At 42.7% G+C, this 22255-nt stretch overlaps 1 protein-coding gene and 1 long non-coding RNA gene across 4 annotated transcripts in view; one reads left to right on the top strand and one right to left on the bottom strand.

Moving 5' to 3' along the window:
- Positions 1 to 21817, bottom strand: part of PHYHIPL (phytanoyl-CoA 2-hydroxylase interacting protein like) — a 62497-nt gene extending 40680 nt beyond the window's left edge. Inside the window, exon 1 of one of the 3 annotated variants that reach the window (XM_021282911.2) lies at positions 21666 to 21817. Coding sequence is in view for 1 of the 3 variants with exons in the window: in XM_005498142.4 (XP_005498199.2) it covers positions 575 to 680 (106 nt within the window). In the remaining 2 variants the exon portion in view is untranslated. Of the gene's footprint in view, positions 1 to 178; positions 325 to 574; positions 936 to 21665 lie in introns of those variants that run through there. The other 2 variants (XM_005498142.4, XM_065067818.1) reach the window with 2 other exon arrangements.
- LOC110356318 (uncharacterized) lies at positions 244 to 7947 on the top strand. Its single transcript, XR_010473552.1, has 4 exons — positions 244 to 378; positions 5181 to 5251; positions 6081 to 6252; positions 6651 to 7947. It is a non-coding gene; the product is annotated as an uncharacterized LOC110356318 (long non-coding RNA).
- Positions 21818 to 22255: the final 438 nt, after the last annotated feature.

The following is a 22255-nucleotide window of genomic DNA, read 5'->3' as shown; positions in this document are numbered from 1 at the left end:
GGCTCGGTCAACTCCCCGTCTTATAGCTCGTACGAGCCACGGGCACCAAGTTTCGCCGTTAGCCCGCGCCAGCCAGCAGATTTGTCTGTGTATTTTAAGCATAGGAACTGCCCTACAATACAAAGGAGTTTGGAGATCACGGATAACAAAAAAAAAAAAAAACAAAAACAAAACACACCAGGGCCACTACCCTGTTCCTAGATTCGGACTCTCTGCGGCGCCTGCTCTAGTTCTCTTCATCGCCTCTCCCAGAATCAACCCCGGCGTCCATTCCTGGCAGGGGCAGGGTTGTGCAGCAGGCTCGCCCAGGGGTAAACGCACTGCAACGCAAAGCATGGCTTAGGGAGCGGCGGGTTTCCCTCCCTTCCCTCCAGCAAGGTGCAAGCTTCTCTTTTTTTTCTTTTGTTCTCAACAGCAGGAAGGTGGCGGCGGGAGGGGTGGGGAACACTTGCACCTACAAATACAGGGGGAATAACAAAGGACCATACGCCGCGGGGATTAATTTGCATTAGCATCCATGAGGGCAACAGCATCTTGCGTCTGCAGGGATTAGCCCTGCCGAGCCCGGACTTACCGTCCCTATCGCAGAGCTGAATCGCCTCCAGGCTCAGGTTCTTGATCACCTCCTCGCAGGGGCTCGTGGGGCTGCTCATGGTGTGCGCCAGGCGCGGAGCCTCCATCGCGCCCCTCGCCTCTCCCTGCTGTGGCGCCGCCGGGGGCTCTGGGGCTGGGGCTGGCCGGGCTCCGCGGCGGGCGGGCGGGCGGTGCAGAGCCGCGCGGCAGCGCTTCCCGGCGCCGCCCGGCTCGGCTGGGCTCGGCTCGGCTGGGCTCGGCGGAGGCGGGAGCGGATTTGTCACCGCAGTGAGGCGGGGAGGGGGCAGCAGAGAGGCGCGCGTTCATCGCACCCCAGGCTCCGCGTTTAAAGGGGCCGCCGCCGCCGCGTCAAAACGGAGGCTCGGACGGCTCCCCTCCTCCCACCCCTCCTTATGTAACCGCGGCGGCGACGAGCGGCTCCTGCCCGCCACCGGCAGCCTCGCCAGCCGCCTGACCTCCCTTTTCCCCGGCCCCGCCAGCCGCCTCGTTCGGCCCTTCCCCTCACAGCCCGCAGGTCCCTGGGGACGCGGTGACCGTTGGTAACGGCCGCTGCGAGGCTCCCCGGTGGGCACCGGCACCTCCCGGGCACGCACAGCCCCGCCGGGCCGGCACCGGACTCACCGGAGGCCCCGGGGATTTAAAACGCACCGGCTGAGGCAGCGCTGGGAATCGTCCCTGCAAACAGCCGGCCTGCACGCTTCATTTCGAGGTGTTCTCGCGACCTGAGGGGAGCCGCATCAACGCAAAACCCCCAACACCCCACGGTTATTGATCTTCCCCAGCACAAGGTGCACCACAAACACAAATCGCACTGAACTGCAAGGGCTGCGTGCATTCAACTTTGCTCCTTCAGTTATGCAGGAATTTGAAGAAATATTATCCGTTGTTAAATTGATAAAAGAAGAAAAGCTGGCAGAAGGTTAGGGGTGGCAGGACAGGGTACAGGAATGAGTCGCTCCTGGCTACCTGCCCTGCACGCTTCTCTCCTGCTCTTTTCATGGGAACGAGAAAGAACCTGCAGTGTAACAATGCTATTCCTACCAGTCTTTTGTGAAAAATAATATATATATATATATTTAAGCAGAGAGAAACAATTCCATCTCAGTTAACCATTTCAGGAACAAGAACAGGGCCAGAAAATGTCAATAAAGAGCAACAGAAGAATAACCTAACACTTGTGCAGCACTGCAGGGCTGGCAGGTGCGACAGCTCAGCTGCCTCCTCACCTCAGCTCTGTGGGGCTGATGGAGGAGCAGCCGTGGGGGTGTGGAAGCACTGCACTTGCTCCACTTTACAGACTGACTTGGGGATCAAGCTCATTGTGCTTGGATGGGATCAGCAGGCTACAGACAAAGTGGTTTCAGCCCATTTCCTGCTGCAAATCATAAGTAGTGTTGATGGTACCTTTGTTGATTCACTAAACCAAAATTGGCAACATTTGGCCATCCATTTTGAGACATCAGCACTGGCTGCTTTGAGAAACACCGGTTCGTTGCACAGTGATCCCTGACAAAGCTTGAGACAGTGTTTCTTGGCCAGGATTACAAGTCCAGAGGCTCCTAAAGCTCCCATTTCCCATTTTTGAGTCCCAAGAGCCACAGAGTCTCCCACCACATACTCACTGAGCTGGCGTGATAGCAAGCTCCACACATAGCCAGATGTTTGTCGCTCAGGGATGGCTGCCTGATGGATTTTGGGATTATTCTGTTCTCTGTGATGGTTTCTAGAAACACTAATCTGAGGAACTGAGCTCTGGCATTACCTTTCACAAAGCCACTGCCAAGTGCTGCTGCCTGGGAGAAACAAAGAGATTTTAGGAGCCCTGACTCCTACAGCACCTTCAAGGATCTCTAGTGCAGCATGGGGAGAAACTGCAACACTGACCACCCTTCCTGCATCACCTCCTCCCTTCCTTGCTCATCTTCTCTTTCCCCCCTTTTTGTCTTTCTGTCGTATTTCCACCACTAAAGGAAAATGTGTGCAGAGGGGTCAGGCAGAGGAGAAATTGAATGAGTGGGAAGGAAACCTAAAGGAAAAGAAAATTAAAAGGAAGTGATAACAAACAGGGAGGGAGAGTGTGAGTCAATGGGGAGGTGGGAAGGCAGAGGAATATATGAATGAATGTGCAGACAGAATGAGGACAAATGTAGAGTCTGCGAGGAAAGAAATGAAAGAGGATGAGACTGCATTCATCAGGTTTTAATTTTGGCTCTGACAAGCATTCTTTTCTTGCACAGAAGCAAAACCTTTCTCCTCAATATTGCAACTGTTCGTAGCACACAGTCACCTCCTACGTAAGACTGGAAAATGTCTGTCTCTGAAGCCAGTGTATTTAGTCTCTCAGCCTCATGTTCCACATTCATTCCTTTCCACAATGTGGCAGACACTTCAGCAGCTCACACAATCTTGTTACTTCCTTGCTACAACATTATATAAGTCCATTTGAAACAGACCTTGTTCTTGAATACTGAGAGAATTCCCATTTTTTTTCTGCCTCTATTTTATACACCTTTCTCTCCTCTACTTTTTATTCTGTGCAGCTGAAATCAGGTTTTATAGAACGGGTGGATTTTGCATAGCTCTTTGAAGGCAGACAGCTTTGGGGGTGTTCCAGTCCTTCCAAGACCTCTCATTTCTCAGCTGCCTTTTAGCAATAACCCCAGGCTGAGCTATATCTATTTATCTCCCCACACCATTACACTTTTATTATTATTTTTTTTTTTAAGAAAAGACTGGTTATTCTACAAATACTGGCAGACTTCAGTGAAAGAGTAGAGCAGAGAAACCTTTTTCCATAGCTCTACTTTTCTGAAGCATGAAACAAGCTGGACCTGCCTGAGACAGCATTTTGCAGAGTCACACTTCAGACTCAGCCAATCACTACTCCCATCATCTGGGCTGGGTCTCAACATTTTTTAAAGCTCAAATTACTCCCAGATGCGATTCCATCATGCAATCATTCTGTGGTGAATTTAGTCCTAGGTATTTCAGTTTCAAAGCACACCATAGCCTCTTGGTGTTTTTCTTACCCGAAAGAACTGTACTCTGCTTGTCTTAACAAGGAATAGCATGTCTGAGGCAGAAGTTACTTTTGTGCCAAAGGACAACAGAGTATCAGCATATACTCAGAAAGTTTATTCTGTGATGGATTATCCCTGACAGTGTTTAGCAAAAAAAGTCACATATCACTAATAGAGGTAAACATTATGTAAAGGGAAGTCAGCCAATGGCAGCACAACATCAGAGACAAGACAGCGTCATGTGTTTAGAACTGCAAAAGCTTGCAAAGAATTTGCCACAACCGCAGCCTTTAGCACTTTCAATGTTAAACAGAGTATTACCAATTTCTGTAGTTCAACAGGAGTGGCTCTATTATTATTATAACCTCGCATAAGGAGAGAGAAAGGGCGTTTTTCTAGCATGATACATGTACCAGGAGACATGAGCTGTGACACACAGCCATTGCCTGGCCAGGTTCAACAGTGCCTTAGTCTGACATTCGCAGCCCCCAGGTAGGTCACCAGGATCTTGCTGCAGGGCTGCCACTTCACAGCAAGCAGGCACAGACAGACAGAGACACATGTGGCTTCTTTCCTAAAACCCACAACCTCATTCGACCCATAAAAGTGAGAGAAAAGGTGCTGTGTGCTCCTCTCCTCCCCACAAACAAACCCACACACCATTACAAAGTTCTTTCCCACCTGTGCTGTGCTTCATTTTGGGAAAACTGTTCCACAGCAGCAGAGTACAGCACAGAGCTGTAAGGCAACCCCATTCTTCCTATTTGAAAACACTTTTGTATTTCACACTAGCAGGTTTTTATTTGCAAGTTATAAAAGAAAGCTCTTTTCTCAGACTTCAACAGACTCAAAGTTTCAGCTCTTGCTTCCCACTTGGGAATAAAATAGACTTGTGTTATTGCTCAGTGGACTGTGCAAGCAGAAGGCAGAAAGGCTACAGATACAGTTTTCAGGAAAGAAAAACAAGCAAGGAAATAAAGATGGCTTTTTTTTTTTTTTTTCCTACAAATATGGCACTTTTGAGGACAACAGAAAATATGAAAGAACAGATGAATGGAAGGGTCAAAATCAGCATCCAGCATTTTGGCTCAGCCCTAAAAGGAGCATTGACTAAGGTTAGCAACTAACTCCTGAAGTTTCATGGAGAAAAAATGCTTTGCAATTTCACAGTCATTCTTTGTTTTCAGTGGACATGTCAGTGCTTCAAGCGTGCAAAGGCACACACTTGCAAAGGGTTGCATGAAAGATATTATTGAAACACCATAGGACTGAAGTAAAATTCACACATGGATGACAGAAAGACAGAAATAAGATTTAGGATCCTAAGTGAAGGCTGTGACTGTGTACAGTTAATGTGCAGTGCGACACAGCTTCGTTTGCTATGCGGAGACAAACATTGCTGTGTGACAATTTAGAGCTCTAGGCACAGGATCTCTGTGGGAACCTCTGTGTTTTTTTGTTTGTGGGGGCTTTTTATGTTGTTAGTTTTTCAGATAGCAAAGCAAGAGCCTCCTCAAATGCTCAAACAAGAAGGATGATGGTACTGGTCCTCCCTTTTTTTCCCAGGAAAATCTGAGAAAGAGCAGTGGTGCTTACTCTTACCTCTGGAGTGAATCTTTCTCCCACTCTCTGTAAAGGTAAGAACTGCAGCCAGGCACCGTGTCACTGAGACCAGCAGCGAGGCCACAGCTCTCTTGGAAAGGGGTCTGTCTGCTGTTTTCTGCTTTGATGTAGCTCATGATGCTGGGAAGCCCTCACTATTTTCAGAGACTGTCTGGTGAGATGTATGTAGTTCATACATCTCAAAATGTCTCTCCTTCCCTCTTAAGAAGAATTCATTTCAGCAATTGCATTCAGTTCATGCATTCAAGCTTTTCTTGCAAGGCTGTAAAGCATACTTTAAAACATCAAAGATATAATTGGCCATAAAGCATACTTTAAAACATCAAAGATACAATTCTGAGGTAATCTTGTGACTTCTGATGCCAGGGGACCTACTCATGAATCTGTAGGTTTTGGCATAGTATGATGTGAAAATGGCTTCTGTATGGGGAAAAGCCAGGCTGCTACTGACAATTAATCTGTGAAAAAGGCAACCAAGGGGATATGTGATGGAAATTCACTAAAGCCCGAGTAGCACAAACAGGGTAGCCAAAGTCTGACTGTTTGACAAGTCTCCCCGTACAAGAGCGTGTCAAATGCAGTTAATAGCAACCAGCTTCAAAACAAGCAGAAGGAGGTGGTATTAGAAATGGTTTAGACTTGTAAGGCCAAAGGATAGTGTCGATGCTAAAAGTTTGCATTGGTTCAAGAAGAGGCTGGAAAAGTTCACAGAAAACAAATCCTCTAGAGCTACTAATTCACAATCCCCAATCTGAAAAGAATACTAGAGCCTGGGGAAGAGTTACTGAGGACTGTTATATGTGCTTGTCCTGCTCTTCATCTTCTGCAAACATCCATTTTCAGCTACTGCTAAAGAGACTATACTGGGCCTGGCAGGTCTTCAGTCTGATCCAGCACAGTCAACGTGAATTGAAATGCCCTGATATGTAACCTTCATCATTGGCACCCACCACCATGTTGTCCTCATTCATCATAAACACTTCAGAGGCTGGAGCCCTCCAACTGTACCATCTGGGTGAGCAACTCCCAAACTACTGTGAGCAAAGCAAACAATTAAAAAGAAATGTTCCTCTCAGATAAACAGAAATATATCAAACAAATTATCATTTCATTAATGCTGTTTATGCTGCTGCTTTCCAAATTTCAATTTTCTGATCAGCTTTATAAAGCCTGAATAAGCATTTAAGAAAGACAAATTCTTTCACATGCAAAAATAATGTACTTGTGGCTTCATAAAATTTATTTGTTGCCTAATAGGCACAAAGTGCTGTTAATACTTAGCATTATCATGTATTAATTTGCTTTTCTTTTAAGTTTAGCCTCAGTTTATTAGATCCATAGTATCCCCAGAGAACAACTCATTCTTTTTACTTTAGTATGATTTTCACTTCTAATTAGTGCTTTATCCTCCAGATATTGGGCCATATCTTGACCTTTAAAGGATACTACTGACTGCTTTTCCTTGGCAATGCTGACTGCTATTCAGATTTGCTTTCTGCCTGCAGTTCACTGGCCAGCCTGTGGTACCTTTTAGTGAATTTTAGCCCAAGCTGACTTGTTTTGGTAAGTTCCTTAAGTTAGTATGTGACAGAACATCAAATGCCTTTGTAAAGTCTTGATGCTATTCTGTACTCTACTAATCTTCTGGCTTCATCTTAAAAAGAAGTAGAGCGATAAATGTTTTAATTGTCTAGCTTAGTTTACTGTCATACACCTGTGTCATATCTGGATCTCTATTTGCTTCTGTATGAATACATTTTCCCCTTCTGCTTTAGTATTTATACTATTTATTTCAATTTGGAGCCATGCCCATAAGACAATAGTTTCCATAGTTACTCTTAATTCAATTTTTAAAGACTTGTGACATGCTGACACTTTATTAGTCTCCTGATACTTCATCAATTCTCTATGGGTTTTTTTAGCCACCAATTGTTCCTTCAGTTCTATAAATACCCAAAGGGACACCTCCAATGCATTTGTTCAAGTGATGATATTCATTATGTATTTCTTAGTTACTTTTTCCCCGCAGATCACAATTACATCAATGATTTCTTAACCAAGGCATTATTCAAAGTTTAATCCCTTTTCCAATAAACTTAATGGCAAAAGCCCAATTAGTTTTAGTGGGAATAAGAACTGGTCTCAAAATTTATCTCCATATTACAAATTAATTACAATTAATATTTTCTTGGTCAAGTCATTTTGTGTTACTGTGCCTTCAGGATTCATAGTGTCTTCATATTACATTTAAGCTCTTGGCAGCTGTTTCAGTGTATCCTCATGCTGTCCCTGTTTTCTCATGTGCACTAAACTTGGAATATAAAAGCCTGTTTTGGTGACCCTCCAGTTTTTTGTTTCCAATGCAGTTCGTGTTTTACTTTTACTTGCTTAAGTAGCCCACAGTGACCCATTTTCTCCTCAGTGTTTCCCATTTTCATTGGAACAAGACACATTTCTGTTGGCTTCCCATTACAGTATCTTCTGGAGTCTTTCCTACTGCCTTTTCCCTTTCCACAAAGGCTTTTCTTAAACTCTCTTAACTAATCCTGTGCATCACATTTTCCTCATAATACTACATGATTTTGTTGGATGATGTCAGAACTCTTCAAAGACAGCCAAGAAAGAGGTATAGTTCAGTAAGCCATAAAGTTAATAAAGAAAGTCTGACTAGTTCCTCAATGTCATCTAATGATCTAGTTTTCTTATAACTACAGAGCTTTAAGCTTTTTGCATAAGCACAGAAGATAGTCATTCCAGATTAATGTTGCTGCCTGCCAGCTTTTGTACCATCAAGATCTACTCTGACTGAGGTGACATGACAAGACAGGAAAGACTCCCTTATCTTATCCCCCTCTGCTACCAGGAACACAGCTAATTAACTACTAAGGAAACAGAAAGAAAATTATGTTAAATGAATGAGAGGAGGAACACCCAGACATTCCCTCTCCTTGGCTCAAAGCCTGGATTTGTAGGATACTAGTCTTAAATTTCACTAACTTGCCTCTTAGTCACTACAAGCTCTTACACTGTCTTTCAGATATACAATTATTTAAACATGTGATCCACTATTAGAATTGAACAAGGAAATACATTAGAAACAGCAGTTAAGTGCTGCATTTTACATGTTTTTACTCTGGTAGGAATTGCCTGCCCACTTAGCACCCACATACAGGCAGATTAGAGAGAGTACACAAACAGACAATAAAGTGATGGTTAGTTTATAGCACCATTTTGTTAATAACATCCACAAGCATTTTAATTAAACCATGTTCTGCTCTGAAAGATATCATATCACCGTTACTTGTGTTCTGAATACATGGCAGCCCTGCAGTATGTTATTTATTGATATTATAGCAATCCTTACAGATTTCCAGTTGCTGTATATATGCAGTACCACGGTGTTTAAATTCAGTGAGGGAATTGTGGCATTCTGTGAGCCTTGAAAATCAGCCCTGACCCCAAAATCTCCTGGTGACCAATTCCCTGTTCCTGGTTCTTAAACCAGGCTGCACAGGAGGATACTTGCAAAGGCCACCTTTAGCCTAAGGAGCTTATTTGCCTTAGGATCTTGCCACAGCCAGTGGGGAGTGGTAAAATCCTCAGCAGAAAGTCTCAGTGGGAGCTCATTGTAGGTGCCCTGAGTTGCCCCAGAGGAAATGCCTTATTTTGATTCTACGGGAAGCTGTGGGAGAAAAGCATCCTGAGAAGCATCCTCTGTGAAGGCCTCCTAAATTGTTCTTATATGTTTGCAACAAGCCGTCTCTGATAATCTGAAATAAATTGTCAAACGGGAAATGAGAAGAGCAAACAAATCCAGCACAAGTCTCTCTCCTAGCCAGGCTTACCGTAGCCCCTCACCTCCTTGTCCGAAGTTCAGAGGGTTTAATCTGCACATACTCACAGGGGCAGGGCTGGCAGGCAGAACAAGCCGTCATTTACCCGGCACAGCTGGTGCCTCATGACCGGGGTCTAACAGTGGCTCCCGTGTGATGGAACACAGGTCTGTTTTCAGGCTTGTCTGATCGCTGCTTATCTACGACCTGCCAAACTCGCACCAAAAGCCCATCATCTGTAAATTATTTTTCTCCAATTTCCTCTTTTTCTTCCATGCTAACTGCTAACTTGATATCCTACCCGAGCTTTTTTTTAAAAATCAAATTTACTAGAGTTATTTCTCTATTTTTTCCCTTTTATTACCAGTATATTTCTTCTTCATTCTCTTGGTTCTTATTTTTCTCTATTTTTAGTCTAACCTTACCCACTCCCATCTGCCAGATTCTGACTGATGTATCTCCATATAAATTCAGTTTAGCCACTGACAGTACTCTTTTAGGTTTGACCACATGACATCCACCTGGTCATTTCTGGGGTGGGAAGGGGAAATCAGATAGAGAATAGCAAAAGAATTGCTTTCTATGTTGAAGTGGTTGATTTTATTTAGTAACATTAAGTTTTCTGGTGTATTGTCCTTAGCATTAGTATTTACAGTAGCTGCGACTAGACAAGGAAGCTGTCTTCACGGATTTTATCAGTCTCATAATGTATTCCTTGTCATGCTGTGGAAATACGAATTTGTGTATGCAAGTGACAGAAAAGTTTCAGATGCAGACCCAGAAGAGCAACAAAAGTAATGGTATAAGATGGAGATGTACAGAGTTTTGTATTTTAAATGCTAGTCATCTAGATTAGTCCTACTATTCCACATGGGTAATAGTTACACTACTACAGTTTATTTCCTTACGTTTTTAGAACAGTCACTAGCCTTTTAAACATAATTTATAGCTGTAGCTCTATCAAATTAATTTTGAGGTTGCACCAGCCTAATTATACCCACGTCTACTGTGATATAGCTAAAGCAATACAAAAACTGAGCACAAACCTCTCTTAATTTCTGTGTACTACTAAACATCTCCTGGCAGGAATGAATTAGCCCTGGTATTAAGAAAGTACTGAAACCCATGTGTATTTTTGGATGAGAGCCAAATGTTCATTTATGGCAAAAACTCTAGAAACATGTGTGGTTACATTCATAAAATTTGTTCAAGTGAAGTTATTCAGAAAAGGCAGATATGGCACAGAGTGAGGTTGAGGAGAGATTGAAAACCGAAATTCTTTAGCACCGACCAAGGTCTGTTCACATTTGCCTAATAGTGCAATAGAAATGAGTGCCAGTGTCACTAAATTATATCCAAGTCTTCCATTCTCTGCACAGAGTTTGAGGCCTAAGCAAAAATGCTCCGTGACCACTTTTTCATCATCTACCCTGTGGTTTTGTTCTTTCTTGGAGTGGAGTAATATATTACTGTAAACTAGGGGAAGCAAATGAAGTATAAATCAAGCTAAGACTGAGAGTTAATGAGATTAGCAGCTATCAGACCCATAGGCTATCTATAGCCTGACCACTAAGTCTTATGCCCTCAGGAGTTAATAACCGGGCTATCGCAAACACCAAAAATGCACATGACTGGCCTCTGTCTGAATTGCAAGCAAACCTTCCTGCTTCCAGCACAGAGTGGTGATGTCTGATAAAAATGTGACAGCAAATAATTCTGGGAGAAAATACAAGAAGGTGCTCCAAGATGTTTTCAGGGCTTCTTCCCATGCTCGGGAGCAATAACCAATGCAATAACAAGTGAGACACATGCTGGGAAGCCCTGCTGTGAAAGCAGAGATTGGTCCCCCCGCTCCTCTCAACAGGTATTTGAAAACTCACTTCTTAAATAAAACTTGCAAAAAATCAACTAAAAATACGAGCAGTGAAGATGATGGCTAATGTGCAGAAAACCAAGCTATCTGTGTCTTGGTTTTATTTTGGTGGACGCTGCTTCAGCATTTGAAACCATAACATCTAGAACTTACGAGAACAGTTGTTATCAGCAAGCATTATTAAATAGCAGACAGTTTGGACAAAGGTGCTCACTCCCGATGTGTTGCTGTTTAGCTGCAGAAGGCAAACACCTGGGAGATGCCAGGAGTGTCGATACAGACATAGGAGCAAGCAGTGGGATTACACTACGGTTGGTTTAGGGTTTTCAGCACTCGTTAAAATGACTGCCTGACAGCACAATCTAAATGGAAATATTATGCAAGCTTTATGCAAACTGTGAATTCATCTTGGAGGAAAACCTCCTTCCTGTATCTTACTGGGAAAAACACATTGTGGACAAATATATTCAGATTGAAATAGATCATGCAACCAGTTTTAGAGAGAACATATGGTCTTATCCCTATTCTCTCATTTTGGATCTCTCCACCCTCTCTAGGCATGGTGGTCTGAGCTCTCCATACTGTCGAACTCCCAGGGATCTCAACAGAAAATTGTTCATCTCAAACCAGAGCTGAGCAGAGCAGCCAGCTGCCTCTCCTTCAGCCAGTTGTTCCCAAACTGAGGTTGCAATCCCTCATGCAGCTGCAAGACCGGCAACGGAGAGTGGGGTCAGTTCTCCAGCCTATTATGTGGTAGTTCCACAGCCTGTGGCAGCAAAAGCTTTGCTACAACAATGATCGTGGGTATCTTCTTTCATTGCTCTTAAATTGTTTTCTCTTCTTACTCCCCCTCAACTAGCCATGGGGTATTATTAGTGCTTGATCCATCTGAACCCTAAGGCAAAGTTTTCAGCACTGGGCACACTCCTGCCGAGAGAGTTTTGTATGAATTATAAAGTCAGGGCATTCAACTAGTACATCAATTCCCTTCCCGCAGGCTGTCTTCATGAACACTTATTCATCTTGAAATGGTGGTACGCTAAGAAGTCGCTTAAGCTCTTAAGCTTCCCTGATCTCATGTCACAACTTCAAGAACAACCAAAAGGGAGGAGGAGAATGCTCGGAAAAGCATAAAACCAAAAACTGTAGTCAGTAACATTTCTGTTGCTGCAACTGCTGTTAAATAAAGAGATCACTCCATGCACAGATAAAGCATAACAGCGTAGTCTGCTATATGGCTCATAACAAACTTCGATTCAGTCCAACAATTTTGTCACCAGAAGATTATTGCTGTGGTGTCCTCATTGTTTTGGGAAAGCAGACAAGCAGATAAAAAGCCCCTCTGCATGCACCCTTCTAGAGACTGTGGAGGAGGAGAAGCAAAGAGACATCCAGCCCTTTGTGGGAGAACTGTTGGCTATTTCTGGCAAACAGAATATTGTTCTGACAGAGACACATCTTAATTTTCTTTTTCCTATCATTTTGTTTATCAGTATCAGTAGCCTTTACAAAAGCACTCTTATATTTCAAAGGCAGAATTACCACATGAAGGCTAGATATTGGCTTCCAAAAAGGCTAAGCAACATGTTTCTTACAGCCTTAAATCATGTCTTCCAGGCTTGCTGGGGATCAGAGGGGTTTGTGCAGGGAAGCAACTAAGAGCACTTGTAATGTTCTACCTGCTAACTAAAGAGCAGACAAACACTAGCAGGCTGGGCTGCAGCTGCGGGCACACCGCGCTTGCTGTGCCTCATTTCAGAAGTATAACATTGCTTCTCTCTCTCAAGCCCTCTGCCACAAGCACACAGGAGCACGGGAGCAGCTGAGCACTCCGGATGCCAAGCACTGTCTGCAGGGTCTGCAACAGCCTGTGCTCGGCAGCGCTTCTCACAGAAAGGAGGAGCAGGTTCCTCTCAAGCTTTGTGTGAGGGCGGGGGAAGGAAGGGGAGAGGAAGCCGCTTTCCATACTCTTTGCCCTCTCATGAGCGATGAGCAGAGGAAGCCAGATTTGGGAAAACGTATGAACATGAGACCATGGCAGGTTGTCCCCTTCCACACAACACAGCAATTGCAGAGTTCTGTCAGAGCCACAACACCAGCCCTTGATGTTGACTTCACATGTTTGGGAAAGTGGTCAAGACAGAGGCACAAGCACCCGTCTGCACTCTGATGCTGCATCTTCCCTTCCCGGGACACAGTGGCTGGGACAGCCAAAGAAGCACACGCAGGGCAGTGGTGCTCTCAAAACCTCTCTGCCCTTCTCCTCAAAGTGTTTTCTCCTTCTCACTCTCCTTGCTTACCAGTGGCTTCAGGGGAAAAGAGAAAAAGGAAGAACAAGGGGCAAATTTAACTTGCCATTTCCTGATATGACACAGCAGTGCTGCAGCTGTTAGCAGGCATGTGCTGGTCATGCTTCTCTCCAAGAGGACACACAGAGAAACCACAAGTCCTGGGAGTGAAAAGACTTCCACATGACACGTCCATCCTGACTGAGTACCTGACATGTACACCCCACCTGAGCACCCCCTCCCCACGCCGCCTGAGCTCTGGGCCTGCAGGATCCCTGAGTGGCAGGAGGCTGGTGGAGAGAATGGACTCCACACATTTCCGTCATTCTGAGGCAGGTTATCAATTGTTTGAGGACCTGTCCAGGTCAAGTTAGATTCTATTTACAGAGCTGCATAATGACTGTTGATGACATCTGCCCACAATTGGCAGCAAGCATTGATGAGTACTGTAAACAACCAGTTTCCAAATGTACAGCCACGTGTCTCCTTTCTGCTTCAGGCGGCTGATAAAGATCCATTGATGGTAGTTGCTGTTTAATATTGTAAATGATTTTGGAGATTACAGTCTTCTCTTATGTAATCTCCTTATGTAAGGACTGAGAAAGAAAACATGTAATGAGCAGAATTTGAACAGCAAACAAGCAGGGGATCTGCATCTCAACACAAGTATTGCCATCTTTGAAGTCTTTTCTGAGTATCCAAAGCTAATGAAAAGCCAACAGAAATAAAACTCACCCTCTTTTAAATATACACAAGAAACTTAAATGAGAGTTGTATCTTACTACAGAATCTTGTGCGGTAATCCACTCCCTGCTATTTAGCTAACAAGATGTTCATGGAATGAAATGGGAGGTAACTAAGCAAAACCAAACCAAAACTGAATGAAAAACTCCAAAACCTGGAGCTTACAGATTGCAAATGGGTTGTTCCTGGGGCAGGTTCAGGTTGGAGAAAAACAAGTTGTTCTTCCTAACCAGCTCTCACCTGGTGACACACAATGTCTGACATTTTTTCACACCGATTTATAAAACCATGCTGTGCTACTCCCTTCACAGTCTCCCCATGTGCTGTGTCAGCAGCTCCTGCTGTAAGTGTATTGCTTGTGGCTCCCAAGGAAGAGTGCATTCATTCATTATTGCTCATTCCTCATAACTCATGCTTGTAGTAGGGAAAGACAGAGGGAATGACTTAAAATGTTTAAAAACTTGATGGCAAGGAGAGGAGAACATAAAACAAAAGATAAATGAAACAAAGCAAGAGTAGCAGAATAGATGGAAAATATGGAGACACTCTTTTGCCCTCTTCATTCATATTTATTACTGTCTGCTCTGTTCCCTTTGTTATCTTCCATTGCTATATTATGTGTCATACTGTAAGCTTTAAGAACATAGTGCTCAGATAAAATGGCAAAAAGCTAACATATGCAAGACCTGAACATGCCAGAGATATTAACAATGTTCATGGGTGGAGGCTGTTTGTAGCACTGTGAGAATACCTCAGCAAGTTCCATACATACAGAAAAAAGGTCAAAATCAGGAGGTCTATGCTGTCTTTCTTTCTGAGGATGAGGTACAGAAGGGTCACAGATTTGCAAAACTCAGTAAGTGATGGAGATTTTTCACTGCTTTCAGATGAGATTTAAATCAGTTCTTTGGAGAGCTCAGAAATACTCGAAAAAAACCGCCAGCATTTGCTCAAACATTTTATTAATTTAGTTCAGCTGTGTTCAGTTCTTTCTATGTTTGTCCTTCATATACATTCTAATGAATGAATTTGCTGGTGATGAGACTGACAGAGACTGAAATAATTATGCAAATTATTCAGTGAAGGATTTGGAATAATGCATTGGTAAAGACTGGATTCTTAAAGATAGAAGCAACTAAGGAAATTTCTTGTTTGCCTTGTCACTACAGTAGTTATAAACAAAACCACACATATCTGTGTTTGTTTGTTGTTGTTTTTTCCCCCTCTATTCAAAAAGCTATAATTCTGAAAATAGTTAACATTGAAATGCCTTTCATACTGGACTTTATCAGCCTCTCAAGCAGAAAACACAGTTTAAACATACATATTTTATCAAAAACTTGTCTTTTTTTTTCTTTTTGCATTTTTTTCTTTAAAATGCAAAACATTAGTTGATGTGCATTTCCTTTGCAGCAAGACCAGGGACAAACTCATGGAGAAAAGGGTTAAAGTTCTTAACAGTAGCTCCATTTACAATGAAATATCACAGGCAGAACAAATCCAAACACAGTACTCACACCTGTCTTCTCTTAAACCCTGCAAATAGCTCTGAACTATGAGATAGAATGTCCAAAAAGATGGAAAGTAAGAAGAAAAAAAAATACAAACTAGAGGAAGATACACTGGATGTTCTTGTTTAATGGGGGGAAAACAGTAATAACATATTGTTTATCTGACTAGATTCAGTTAGTTAAGAAAATGAGACTTCCCCATGTTTATTACTGAATTACTAAACGTGAGCAGAGGTGTTACTAGAGCGGCTGATGACGTTACAGCCCGACTGAAGTCTCTGGCCCTGCTGCTGCACACACCAGTGCTGGGAGTTTTCTGCTCTGCTGCCCTGTGCCCAGCAAGTGAATCTGTTTGTCTCTCTCACTGGTGCTTTATATACAACCGAGTTCATTATACTTCAGACAGACTCCTTGGACAGTTCTGGAGACCTGGAAACCCATAGTGTGCAGATACATACTCGACTGAAATTTCTTGAATCAAGTGTCCTTTGTGGAGCAGATACAAAAAAAAAAAAACAAGGCAGAGTTTTTAAAGTAATTTGCTATCATCATGCTAAGAAACAGAGACACGGGGAATTTCAAGAAGCTAACTTTCTGCTCAAAGATACCTTTTCTATTAACAGTTTTCTTTAAACTATCTCTGCAATTTTTATAATGTTCTTACAGTGCTCCTCCTTCTTCTGCTTGCTGTGTTTTCCATCAGGAGCAGTAAGTTTGCTGTCTGGATCTCTTCATTCACTGTGACATTAGGTACTTAAGCCTAAGGCGCCAATGTCTTTCAAAAGGTTGTACAGGGTTGCAACGCTTTGGTTCTGAAGATGAAATGCATCCAGGCACTGAATTCTGAACTTCTACTATTTCTTGACCTATGCTGACAATTTGCACTCTTTTTTCTTCCACTCCTTCTAGGAGGGAGACATTCAGTTATCCAAATATTTCTTTTGGATGCAAATATAGCTTAGTTGCAAAAATAACTGAACGTATATGAAGGACAAACCTTATTTATAACTGCTCTGCTCCGTATGTGACTGATTGCCTCCAGTAAGGATACTCAAGCGTAGCAAAGCTATTTGTGTTGGAGGCAATGGCTGCAGAACTGTATCATTTGGCAGTCACCAGATAGGTGGGCTTTCTTAGTGCTCCTCTGTACGTGCCCCAGAAGACATTATTATTTTAAAAGTCATTAATACTGCTTATTACAATTCTGAAGTAACAGTTTTCCTCTGCTTCTGCAAATTTTTTGCTTTGTCTTCTGCACTGAAGCCATCATTTTCCTTCTCCTCCTCTCAACCCTGTTTTGCCAGGTTGCCTTTGTAACATAGCATATGTAATAGAAATAATTTTTTATTTATATGTTACACCTATATATGTGCCAAGTAAGGAATAAAGGGTAAGGAAAAGTATAAGGATAAAATATCTCTTATGAGGTCCCCTAAGACCTCCACTTCTGTGCACTCAAGAGGGGAATGCAGCTCCCATGCTTTGGCTTGATAGTGATCATACCACCATGGGCTGGAGGAGCACAACCTATGAGCAAGAGGGCAAAAACCAGACGTGCAGTTTAGATACAAATGCTGATTACGGAAGTCACTCTTATCTTTTTACAGAGAAGCACAGGGAATATTCTGTCATTGCATGTTTCTATACTGACCTAAACAACATGTACTCCAGCAGCCGCTCCAGAAACCCACTCCTTGGGTAGGATAAAAAGGAGGACCTGTGTAACTGCAGGAATACTTCTGCTCCACTACAGCTACAAGAATAGTTGTCTGCCATATGTACTGTATACGAGCGCTCATTTTAATTAAAGTCTAATCTCCTCAGTCTCTGCACTAATCCCTGGTTCTCTTTTATAATATTTCCACAGACAACTCTGGGGTATTTTCTGGTGTTGCAAAAGTCTTAACTTTGCTGGGTTTGGTCTGGTTTGACAGGCTCCTGTGTATCTATCTTCAGCTCTTATTTTCTGACAAAAATCTGCTAAATGTGTGAGGCAGAAAAAACCCACCAGTGTTTGAGCATTAGCTGGATGAGAATGGCAATTTGTGGATTTGAGGAACAGCAAAGGTGCTGCTAGAGTGTGTAAGTGGGCAGCTGGCACAGTAGCTTTTGCCAACATTTGCATCAACGTGGGAGTACAGCAATATGGTAGCTGTTAACATTGTACTCAATAAAAAACTCATCATATGTGAAGATACGACTAGCCTTTTGGAGGAAAAAGCTGAGTATTCTCTGCACCTGCAGCAGGATTTCATTTGTAATCCCAGCAAATGTCAGCAGGCCTTTATGGATGCTTAAATACTGTATAAATAAAATCACTTTCTTGAAATCTTGTGTATAGGTAAATAGTGAAATAATAGTGAAATAATTCACAAATTCAGTTATCCAGAGAAAAATGGTGTAATGCTCAACATGGCACTTTTTTCAGCTGACCCAATTCTTAAGGAAAACACAGGCTTGCTGTTGTCAAGTGCATGTGACAATTTTTGTTACTACGAGACTCTATGTACTATATGGAGTAGAATAGAATAGCTGATTTTCAGTTAGAAGGGACCTGCAATGATCATCTAGTTCAACTGCCTGACCACTTCAGGGCTGACCAAAACTTAAATCATGTTATTAAGCATCATTATTATTATTATTAAGCATTGTCTGAACTTCTCAAACGCTAACAGGCTTGGGGCATTGACCACCTCTGCAGAAAGCCTATTCCAGTGTCTGACCACCCTCTCAGTAAAGAAATCCTTCCTAATGTCCAGTGTAAACCTCCCCTGGTGCAGCTTTGAACTGTATGTGCACCCATAAAAGGGAAGCACTTAAGTTATTTACAACTTTTTTATTGTTGTTGTTATTCCTGTTAGAAATAGGAAAGACATTAAAATTATTGTTTTAGGACTACAGAAATAGTTTCTGTTTCACATAGATTGATAAATTTCATAGCTATTGGAGTTATACAACCAAGACAATATTGTAGATAAAAATGGCACTAAAGCCTCAGTGGGGTACGTTTCTACAATTATTTCTTACCATGTGGTTTCCTCCTGGGGATCTCTTACAACCCTTACACAAAGAATCACTACATTCTACTATTAGGAAAAAAAAAAATCTGGTGTTATGTTTCTGTGTTCTAGTCATTCTGTTTTCATGTTGCCATGACATTTCTCTCTGTGAGGAGTGTGCCTACAGTTCTTTCTCCACCTTCTTCAAAGGGCCTTCTTTCTGTGCTTTGGTCCACCACTGCTACCCTTCCGAGCATCATTCCTACACAGCTACTGGTTTTCGATAACTGCCAGAACCCAATGCCCTGTAATTTATGCTGTGTATGTTCCCTTGGAAAAAATATTCTCTATAATAAAAATTTATCATGATGTCAACAACTGAAACATCACTATTTTAAAGAGCCCAAACCACAGATATTTTCAAGACATTTTGTCTGTGGAGTTTCAAAAAGGCTGATTTCCAGACACAAATTGCAAGAAACACAGAACTGGAGCAAACTCAAAATATATACTATAACAACTTGCCTTTAGATTTAGTAAGGTGATATAAATCATTATTTATTTTTAGGACCTCAGAAAATAGCCTAAGCTAATCAATTCCTCATTTTTATTTCTTTCTTCATTGTCCATCAGTATCTTGTTGCTAGCATGGACATGAACTGCAGAATAAGCATGAGGAATTCCAAAATAAAAACAAAAAAATCTCCTATCCTATCACTATTAAAACTAGCTGGCTACTCAGGTAAATAATATTTTTCATTCAATAGTAATGGTGCTTGTCCACCCTCCAAACCAGCTTCCACATGAGGATTCTACCCACAGAACATCACCCATCTTTTTATTTTTACATTCACAAAAATCATATGCTGTCTTTTATGAGAGAATTTGGGAAAGTGGTCGAGGAAAAAAAATGACAGTACTATTTCAAACTAAAATTACTTAATAAAGTGCTTCTGCTACTATCATGGACAAAAATGCTCTTATATGCATAGGAAATCAACTTTTGTAGTTTCACATGCAAATAGAAGAAGGGCCATTTACACCTTCTTACTGAAAAGTTAATGACTTGCACATTCCCTAACAAATATTTTCAATAAGCTTCAGTAGTGTAGCTATTTACATTGACCACTATTACCACTAGCATAAAAAAAGAAAATACTTTCTCCACCTTACTCCTTAAGCCTAAAAGCTTGAAATTTCTGTCTGCAGAGAAATATCAAACTGCAACATTCCCTCACACCAAAAACAGAAGACAGAATTTAATATATTGAATGAAAATTAAGATCCTGAAAGGTTGCTCTGGAAAGTGAGATATCAGCAGACTGATTTTAGCAGCAGTCAGCCAGGAAAGACCATGGCAGAGGTGGGTCTAATTTTTTACTATCGTTGTGCAGTGAGCACACAGCATAGGGAGTGAAGAGCTCATGGGGACGGGACAGCCCCAGGAGAGCCCAATCACCCCGCAAAGTCACCTCTTCCAGCTGCACGGTAAGCTGCCTCATTTGTGTGTACCAAAAAGGTGAAAGAAGAGCCTCATGCAGCCATCACCAGCCTGACTGGACAGCAAAGCTAAAGGATGAATCTACTACTTGTTCTCTCCCAGGGCGTTTCCAGTGTCCCAAGGACACAGGAGGGCCCCATCAGTGTCAATGTGGACACACTCACACATTGCTCAGCGAGGGCTGAGATGTATCACTATATCTGCTGTTCCCAACTCTGATTTCTCTTTTTGAGCAGATACTACCTGGTGAGTTAAATCTGGCTGGTAGCTACTCTTCGGCTAGAGATCCTATCCTGTATATGGTGGTATGATTTGTGCATTTGATAATGACAGGATAAGGCTTAAGCCATAGCTGTACTGGCCAGCTATCTCCAGCATACCTTTCAAGTACCAAACAAGTCTTAGGAGAAATGTCAGTAGGGTAATACTGTAAAACAGCCTTTTGTATAGCAAATACTCTGCCATGACATATACAGTGTTATTCTGGACAAGTTTTTCTTAATAAAGTAGTAAACAATCTTGTATCAAAACAAGGACAGCTGGAAATTGATACGCTGTATAACTACTCTTCCAATAAGAACTTAAATGAAAAAAATACATCAGTAAATCCAAGCATGCTGACCAATGTGAGATTTATGAAAACAGAACGCATGAATTTGACATAGAGTGTGGAAAGTGTTAAGAAATTTATAAAGCCAAGCACTGTCCACTCTTCATTTTGCAGTGAACCGCTACTCTGATGGGTTTTACAGTCCTAAGGAGACTTGAAGCAAGAACACTTCAGATGCACAATAAAGGTGCCAAAATAAAGAATCTGATGTAACACCCAGTAGAACAGATCATTCTGTACATATATAAATAAATAAAACTCCACTCAGAAAACAAGCAACAAGCAAACAAACAAACAAGAAAACTTTTATCCTTGAGCATCTGGGACCCAAAGGCATTCAAATCCAAGAGAACAAATCTCATCTGAGCTTTGTCACATGCTAAAGAGCAGTTCTGACCATGCATTCAGAAGAGGGCACCATCTGTTACATCTCCTTTATGAATCACATACATGTACTCCCCTCCTCCATGAAGAAATAAATAAAAATTATATTCATTTAATGGAAGCAGCTATAACCTTCAGAACAGATGGGAAACCTGATGGACCGAGTTGCAGTGAATCCCTTACTTGCTGATTTTAGGAAGGGAAACTCTTGGGTTTGAAAGTTGTTTCTAGACAGTTTTCCAACTTCACGCCTTAGGAGAAGATCAGCAATATAGAAGAATACCATTTTGTGTTGTTAAACTCTAGAGACATGTGGTAACCAGACAAAAATAGTTAATGCCAGCAGAGTAAAACTTTAAAGACAAATGCACATCGTATTTATCTGTATAACGTGTGTATTCCTACTCACTTTCCTCAGTAACGGCATAGTTAGAACTGTATGAAGCCATTAATTCTACAATAAATTCTCCTCCTGCTCCCCACAGCATCACTATTCTCTACTTTCAGCATATCTGAGCATCTCATTGAATCTCATTTTCCCTGCAGGCAGTGGTCACGTTCTTCCAAGCTCCTCCATCCTGGTTTCTCTGCCCTCTTCACCACCTTCCTCTCTCAGTTGCTCGGCTCTTTTCTAGCTCCCTCTCCTCTCTCTTTCCGGTCTCCCTCTGCCCCAGGACTGTCATACCTCATGCACACGGTGAGCAGCTGGGATCCTTGCTTGGGGAGATGCTCACACTGGAGATGCCAACTTCTCCGTGGGCCTTTCCCCTCGCAGAAGGCTCCGCACCGCCCTCCCGCTGCTCCTCCCCCGGCTCCCGCCAGTCCCCTCATTCGGACACAGAGAAGGGAGGTTTTGTTGGAAGTTGTGTTGGGGCTTCACGCTGGGAACTGTCCTGCCCACTCTGGCCACTAGCCAAACACCAAAGACACCTGAAGTGAAGGGTCAATAAGTGACCTGAGATGCTACTAGTCCCATCCCAAAGTCATGCAGGTGTGAGTGTTGAGCTCTGAAGGCAGCCTGCCCCCCCAAATCTCTTCGCAGTCACCTCTCCTGGTGACCTCCCTCTCCATACGGATGCTCTCCCGGTACCAGAAGGGGAGGGTGAGCAGGGGAGAGGAGGTGGCTGCACAGCCAGGCTTCCCCCTGCCGCCACTGTCATCCTATTTGCATTGCAGGGAGATGATCTGGCCGCCTTTGTGGGGCCCTCTGGCAGGAGCCCAGCAGCCTTTCTGTGCCACTGCTCACACTGTACTGCCGGAGCATAAACACGGGCT

The sequence above is a fragment of the Columba livia genome, chromosome 6 (genome assembly GCF_036013475.1).
Source record: "Columba livia isolate bColLiv1 breed racing homer chromosome 6, bColLiv1.pat.W.v2, whole genome shotgun sequence".
NCBI lineage: Eukaryota > Metazoa > Chordata > Aves > Columbiformes > Columbidae > Columba > Columba livia.
The sequence above is the reverse complement of the archived record's forward strand: the minus strand, read 5'-3'. Positions and strand labels throughout refer to the sequence as shown.